This window comes from Melanostigma gelatinosum, assembly GCF_949748355.1.
Source record: "Melanostigma gelatinosum genome assembly, chromosome: 18".
In the NCBI taxonomy this organism is placed as follows: Eukaryota; Metazoa; Chordata; class Actinopteri; order Perciformes; family Zoarcidae; genus Melanostigma; species Melanostigma gelatinosum.
The window spans coordinates 10,813,661-10,821,766 of NC_136651.1; the positions used below are offsets into that span (position 1 = coordinate 10,813,661).

General features: G+C 41.2%; 1 protein-coding gene across 1 annotated transcript; it reads right to left on the bottom strand.

The window, feature by feature from the left end:
- Window positions 1-650: 650 nt before the first annotated feature.
- Window positions 651-6,622, bottom strand: drg1 (developmentally regulated GTP binding protein 1). Its single transcript, XM_079289916.1, has 9 exons — window positions 6,449-6,622; window positions 5,295-5,418; window positions 4,451-4,626; window positions 4,295-4,364; window positions 3,703-3,872; window positions 3,254-3,384; window positions 2,241-2,408; window positions 1,960-2,082; window positions 651-983 (listed from the first exon to the last, which is right to left on the bottom strand). The coding sequence occupies exons 1-9, from the start codon at window positions 6,485-6,487 to the stop codon at window positions 884-886; spliced, it is 1,101 nt and encodes a 366-aa protein (XP_079146042.1). The 5' UTR covers window positions 6,488-6,622; the 3' UTR covers window positions 651-883.
- Between the last annotated feature and the right edge of the window lie 1,484 nt (window positions 6,623-8,106).

Below are 8,106 nucleotides of genomic sequence, written 5' to 3' on the forward strand. Positions count from 1 at the left end.
TATGAGGGGCGCTCGGACACAAAATGGCCGCCACACCTCATGCCGGTTGCCCACATCAACATACTGCAAACTACCAGAAGTGCTCCCAGCTCTGATGAAATGCTCTTTATTCGGTTCTGTGGAGTCTCGTTAGTTGTGAACAGCTGCCGTGTGATGTCCCCAGACTGCGTCTGAGTGAATGAACTGATTAACCGGAGTGGCGGTCGCCTTCCAGAGAGGGGGAGGTGGCCCACCAGCCTGAATAACTGCCTTCATCATCAATGTCACATAAATCGTTTAGCTGGACAGGGCTTTCAAATGACTTCTCTGAGCCAGACTGAAATGGTCGCAGTAACGTTGTTGCTTAGTGCTGGTGTGTTTCTGAAGGAGACTGTGTGGCGTGTTACAGGATGTAACGAGGCAACATTTCTGCGACGCTCTTCAGAAAGACCAGATGTACCGCATTAGATCATCTTGATTTAAAAAGAGAGAAAACCTGTGCCCGGCTACACTTGACACATACATGTTAACGTTGAATCCACCCCGATGAAGGAAAGACAGACAAAAAAAGTTAAATAAAACTGGAGGTTTGTGTGACGTGTTGTCATTTTAAAAGCTGGATAAAAATAAGGTAACTGTTGCACAAGAATGAAAAACGCATAATTCCGTGATTTCATGTTTTTATTGTTTTATTTCAATGTAAGCCGTAACCAATATTCAATATGAACTATTCATGGTGTTAAGAACTGTGTTCTTTTAAATGAGACACTTGCATTCATGTCATCTTGTTCTGAAATTACAGCACAGAACTGGGAATGGCGTGACACAGATGCTCTCGTGGACACGTTTGGTGATTCTTACTGAGCAACTGCACTGAACACGGGCCATGCGGTCGACGACGACGCTACTTTTTCACCAGCTGGATAACGTCTTCATCCTCCATCACGTGGTCCTTGCCAACCTTTTGAGGGTTGTGTTTCACAGATGCTCCCCACACGAGTGCGCTGAAAGACAAAATATTGAAATGAATGTTCATAAATGATTTTCGTAATTTTACACCACCTTATAGAACCGTAAAAAAGGATGACATCGTGTGGTGATCCGCACATTAACTACACCAGAAAATAATGTATACACATATATATATATTATATATAGATCATCTTGATTTAAAAAGGCCGTACTGCCCTACTAGAGAGCTGCGATCCATTAATTCAGGGTTACTTGTGGTCCCTAGAGTCTTAAAAAGTAGGATGGGAGCCAGAGCCTTCAGTTATCAAGCTCCTCTGCTGTGGAACCAGCTTCCCGTTTCAGTCCGGGGGGCAGACACACTCGCCACATTATTAATTCATTTATTTATTTTTATATACACACATACATACATACATATACACACACACATTCATCCTGTATTTAGTCTGGAAGGCCCCATTGAGATGAATGACCTCCCCATTATTCCTCCTTTGCTACAGCAACAATGCTTCTGCACGATAAAGTAACCTACAGGGGACAATGACATCCTTTAGTTACAAAGGCTTTCTAATCGCGTGTGTCACCGTTTGACCCATTAATTCCCTCGAGGACGGGTAATGCTCAGCAGCACTAACATATCGATGAGATTGACGATCTAAGCTCTCCCATTGAGAGAGGGTGGTGCGACACATCTCAGATCCAGACTCAAATGAATGCTTATCTGCTGCATCTCATTGTAAAGAGGGCAATGGCTGATTAAAGCTACCGAGTTGTTTTAGCACGTCGTAAGGAACGCTCGTCATTAAGCAGATAATATATATATACACTTTATTCTGATGTACTGAATAACACCACCTGTTAAATTAAAACATGAAAATTAAATAATAAAAGGATGAAGGAAAAACATCATCCTGTAGGGACGAGTGTTCAAGTTTGCACACATGATCAAATCTGTGCGCTAAAAGAAAAGAAACTTGAAAGAAGGGAAAGAATTAAGCAAATACTCACTACTTGAGTTCTTTCATCAGGTTCTTGTGAATCTTTAAGCAGAAATCCTCGACTGCAGTATGTCCGTCAGGGAGAACAACAGGAGAAGTGTAATCAGGAAGCTGGCCTTTGGGTTTGGTGTAGCTGCAAATGAACACATGATCCCCGTCAAATCATACAGTCTAAAACCAGCTAAATCAAATTTCACATACAGTAGATTCCTCGCACTGCACCATTTAAACGCCCAACCCTTTCCCCCTGCAGTCACACTCCCTAGTGGGGACTGTGTACAGAACGCTTACATGCGCACAAGCTGCAGGTAGTCCCACATCCTCTCCAGCAGGTCATCGAAGTTCCAGCGGTGGTGGGCTGAGATGGGCACACAGTGGGGCACCTTGTAGATGATGTCGAGCTCCTCGATGGAGATCTGGTCGATTTTGTTGAGCACATAAATGCACGGGAGGTAGACCCTGTGGACAAGAGACTGTAAGTGGTTGCTGTCCATGAAATGTCTGCAAACTATTTAGCCTGAAGTGAATTCACAGCTTCACAATGTCTGCTTTAACGATGTGAAACTGATAATTAGAAGAGAACGTGTGCGGCAGGAGTGCTGTGTAGCTTGTACTGCTGAGACCCTTCTGAGCGTTTCACGACTCCGTTCATGGTGTTACACAGGCACAGAGAGCGTTAATGCAAAAGACACCCTGCGAATGATTTGTTACTGTTGCACTGCAGGTGTGTGGGTTATTGCATGGCTAATTTATGTTGTAATATTTTACTGAAAGAATATATGTTGGTTATTCGTTTCTTTTAGAATCAGAGTGAATATGCCCTCCCTTTTCCCTGGGGATGCACAGAGAGCATTTATGCAGAAGGGACCCTGTGAATGCTCTCATTACAATTGCAGGGAGGTTATATACGCTGTTGCCGTGCCTGGTGCCTCGCAATTAAATGCAGACAAGACAGTCCAGGGAAGTGAAGTCCTTTTCCAACATACAATGCAGCACAGACGTCGACCCACTACACATGCCCCGCCCCACATTGTCCATATACTTGATTTTAACACATTTTTATATCTAATTACCATTGAGGAACGGTTATCCCATAATTTAAGTAAGAGAAGACATTGATAAACTAAACTTTATACATTACACACACATGTATGAAAAAATAGTACGCGGTCTGAAATTGAAAGTGTGGTTTTAACCCATGAATAGCATTGTCGTGTCGTGGAAATTGAGATTTAAGATTCCAACTGGCCACACCCACTGAGAATGACTAAGGAGGGGGCCATTCGGGCACTTCAGCAGCTTACCGATTCCCCTCCACCACATCAATGAGGTCATCAGCTGTGGAGTCACTGCGCAGAGTGATGTCGGCGTTGTGGATCTTGTACTCTGCCAGGATACTCTTAACAGTATCGCCATCTAGCTCGGTTTGTGCACACTAAAGAGGGGATGAAAGGCATGATGGGAATCAACAGAAGGCACCGCGACAGTTGACTAATGCTTCGAGTGCAGTGTAATGAAAATCCATCAGTAAAATGATGAGCCAAAGGTAATCATAGTGTTCACCAAATACAGAATAAATACTGATATATATGCATAATGTCGGGAGAGTAAACGTGTAGGAGCTACTTAGTGACGTGTAATCTCATACATGGCCACCAGAGGGCAGCATTGAAAAGTGTTTGTGTTTGTGATTTCAGTGTCTCCTTAGGAGAATGTCTGCATTTCTGTTTTCATATTTCTGTGTGAGACATACAGTCGCGGTGAAGTTGATGCCTCCTTTGTCCTTCCTCTTGAAGCCAATGTTGGGTGGCTCCTTGTTAAGTCGGATGCCGAAGCCCTCCAGCTCACGTTCTATTAGCTTCTTATCACCAAGAGGCTTCAACACATCGAGCACTATCAGGATTAGGTTGCAAGTTCGAGCCACTAAAACAGAAGGGAGGAGGGAGAAGCAGACAGTGGTTAGAGCAAAGTGGATGAAGGAAATCAGTTTCTGTATGTACTTGCAACAACTTACAGATACAGAAAACGCATTGCATTTGTCACAGTGTACAATTGTGTCAGTGTACAATTATATTTAAAACTTTGTTAAGGCAAGTGTGTGCCCTATTGTGGAAAAAACAACAACGTTGGGTGGAAATAAATGTTTAAATTGGCCTCTAAACATCACGTTCCACTCTTGATGAAGTTTTATTTTACCTCTTGCACACAGTCATGAAAAAAGTGAAAAGTGTCTCATCAAGTGGCACATGAATGCACAATATCGATGTAGTGGTATCATCCTGTTTCTCTTCTATTTAGTCAATGAAAACCTGTCTAAGCAGAAACCACACAGATCACATCTTTACCTGCGATGACCTGTCTGCCTCTGCCTTTGCCATCCTTGGCACCCTCAATGATTCCAGGGAGATCCAGAAGCTTAGAGGGAAGACGCAAGAGATTAAAACAAGCAACCCACTGGAAACACTGCTGCAGGTACTGGGACAAGCAAGACGTTCTTGTACCTGAATTTTGGCCCCTTTGTAGCGAATGACTCCCGGTACCGTTGTAAGAGTGGTGAACTCGTAGGCGGCAACCTCAGAGTACACGCCTGCAAGGTTACTTAGCAGGGTGGACTTTCCCACTGAAGGAAAACCGACGAAGCCAATACGAGCATCACCAGTTTTTGCAACATCAAAACCTAAAAGATACAAAAAAAATATATCCACAATGATGCTTTAGATCAGGGGTCTTCAACGTGTTTCAGGCCAAGGACCCCCAAACTGACAGAGAGATGGAGCAGGGACCCCCGACTATATATATTGTATAAAATTGTGTTTTATATTAAATGGGCCTAGTGCCATGTACAAATCTACCTCTTTATTGTGCATTCAGTACTAAGCTATTCAAATAATACACAGGTTCATATATTCATGTTTTCATTTTAAACGGGTACAGCGAGTAGGGTGGCCGTGCCACTGCCATTTATAAACATCACTTGTCAACTGATACCAATGCCAATATCAACATTGTCTGTCAATTGCATGATAATCATACATACAAGCTATTCAAATTTATGTTTTCATTTTAAACGTGGAAACGAAAAATGAGTGATGGCCCATTAGTACCACTGCCATGCATAAAAATACCAGTTATCTTTCATACAATACTGAAATATTAAAATAATGGACACATTCATGTTTAGAGAATTTTTATTTTCTAATCAACCAAAAATTTCGCGGACCCCTTGCAGTACCTCCGCAGACCCCCTGTTGAAGACCTCTACTTTAGATGATAGAAAAATATTTTTTTGTAATCATACCTAAAAAAAAAGAAGAGACTAAACGCTTTTACAAATTGGGATCATACCGTCTCCTGCTGCACCACCACCGCCTCCTTTCGGTGTGATGAGTTCCCTCCTGAGTTTGGCAAGACGAGCTTTGAGCAGACCCAAGTGGTGAGCTGTGGCCTTGTTCCTCTGCGTCCTGGCCATCTACGATTAACAGAAACACAGTTTGAGGTCTTATTCTTTACATGACTTCTTGAGCAGCAGCATTTTAAGAGAGTGTTTACTGTATGCAGTCAGGTAAGCTAGCACGAAACACGACACAATTAGAGAAAATCATCAGCTTGTGATAGGCTATAGAGAAACGTTGTAATATATATGTTTTTCCAGAAAGGAGGCTGTAGATGTGGCCCCCCTCACTTACATTGTCAGTGCATTAGGAAGAGACCTTTTAATGGCCACATGGAGGATTCAATACAATATGGACAGAATAGTTCCAGTGTTCATATGGAAACCTAACCTTTGTTATAAAACAAACACAAGAGTGAACCCATACCGTTAACATGTTGAACTGTATATCCTACCAGCTAGTTAGTTACTTAAAAGTTAAAGTAACTCACTTGTAGGATATAAGATGATAACTACAAACGATGGGAATCTGTTTTAACGGGCTGTTTTCTTTAACCTGGCCTGTGTCAAAGCCTTGCGCCATTTGAAGACAGCACCTGACTAAATTTCGTGTCCAGGGCTATTTTCAAACCGTTTAAGCATTAAAATGCCGAAAATAACCTCCATAAGTTTGTTTTCAAGTTAGATAACGTTACTCGAAATCTTTAAAGCCCCTTTTAATAGGAGGAAAAACACCGACACCTCGAAAATAAACCTGTTTTCTTTCATGTTAAGATAATTTAGGATTCAGTTTGGTCGTTTCGTGGGCTACAATAAATGGTTAGCATAGGCTAACTAACTTAACTGGCCTAACTTGATGGTATAGGAACTCCTCTAACGTCTGTTTAATAACATTTAAGTCGAATGAGCCCGAAAGGCAACTTTTCAATAAACATTGTAACCTGTCAATAAACTGTGGGCGCGAAATATTAGCTGTAATACGTGTCCCAGCTGTAGGAGTTAGGCTAATAACGCTGACTGCTAACGCTAGTCGCTAGCTAGCAGTTAGCATGCAGCTAACTACAACGTGACTGATTCACTGGGTTAGACAGCCGGCTGTCTATCTTACCTCACTTTCGATCTCTGATATTTTGACGAGTATACTCATTGTGACGGAGATTCCTCTGTACAGCCAACGTTAGCAGAAAATAGTTGGAAAAATATTTGTAATGTAAACTCAGCAAAGTTAGATGTTGGTTAGCATCAGCTTAGCATGCACACGGGTCCACATCACGCCAGAGCAGCTGTGCGCTGCCTCGCGGGAAATCTCGCGAGAATGTAACGTGGCGCACTCTGCCCGCTGCGTTGACTAACAGCGCAAACATTCTGAAGATGGAGAGAAATAGTCTGCCAAAGATTCGCATAATGTGGGTACAAATATTATACATTTTACACCACTACATTAATTATACAGATGCAATCACTTGTTACAATTTCAATGAAATAACACATGATAGTCTTACAAAAGAAAATGTGTTGTTAAAGATTAAACCAGTGGCTCCCAGCCTTTTGGGCTCGTGTCCCTTTATAAAAGAGCAGTGTCTACTTGAAGCTCCTCATCACAGGTTTTAGATATTTGTGAGTTGTTAGATGTTCCACGAAAGAGAAGCATTCCATCTTAACTTTTGGTTCCATTTCCAAGTCAATGTCAGAGGGCCAAGTACTTTACACTTTCTGCTTTTCTACCACATTAAAGATCTCACTCCCACAGACTTATTTTGTGAGCCTGAAAATGGCCCATAGGAATATTTTTTTACATTGTGGTATTGGTAACTTTACTTAAGCAAAAGAGTACTGTTACAGTTTACATTACAAAGCATGTAAGTTAACTGGGGCATATTTTGCCCTCAATTTAAATGCATGTCTACATTTGTCTCCACTTACTGATCAGTGAGAAATCAAGAAAGGTTGTCACACCAAATAAAATAAAAATAAAATATGAAAGTGATTTTGACCACAACTTATACAATTATTTGTCGACACAAACACACACATGACTTAAAACAATTTAATACAAATTGTCACACAATAAAAAAGGATGCAGTCCAGTCAAATTGTACATTTTTTATGTTTAATTGTTTATTGTTTAAGTCGCATACAGTATAATCTCTTATTGGTTTCTATGTTGCTGAAGTTTGTGGACTGAACATCTGTCATTCTGTTGACCATCTGACTGACTTATTGGTTAGTGGCTGTGCTGGTTGAACAAGATCAGGGCTGCTGATTTGATGATCTCCTATGACCCATGCTCTGTTACCAACTATGCTCATACTGTGAATATTATTGTCGAGAGGGTGTATTGGCCACATCAGGGCGTTTCACACAGTTGATATACGCAGATATACTGTATGAAAGGCCAATGACGATATTTCAATCAAATCTAAGTATCTAAATTTCATTAATGTTGAAACTTCCAAACCTAATAAATGCCACCCACTGTAGGGAGATCCACCAGCTCTTGAACATTGCTCTTCCAGCTCAGCCAACATTGTCATCCAAAGCCTTTGCTGTAAAAAATAAATGCAATCTAAAGAATAATGCCATTTCTAAATAGTCTATAATCAAATTCAGGAAAGAACCTAATAAACAACTTTATGTATCTTAACTCCAGTCCAAGACATATTAAACCTTGTGCTAGATATGCTGAATCTGCCACTTCATACATGAGTGTTTGTTTAGTTGTACGAGGTGTGCTTGTCCTCATCAAAATATATAAAAATAGGCATT

Coding starts and splice junctions, on each gene's coding strand:
- drg1 (XM_079289916.1), bottom strand. CDS start 6,487: ATGAGTATACTCGTCAAAATATCAGAGATCGAAAGTGAG. Junction 4,365..4,450: donor ACAAAGGGGCCAAAATTCAG/GTACAAGAACGT, acceptor CTTCCCTCTAAG/CTTCTGGATCTCCCTGGAAT. Junction 984..1,959: donor CTGATGAAAGAACTCAAGTA/GTGAGTATTTGC, acceptor TTTGTCTTTCAG/CGCACTCGTGTGGGGAGCAT.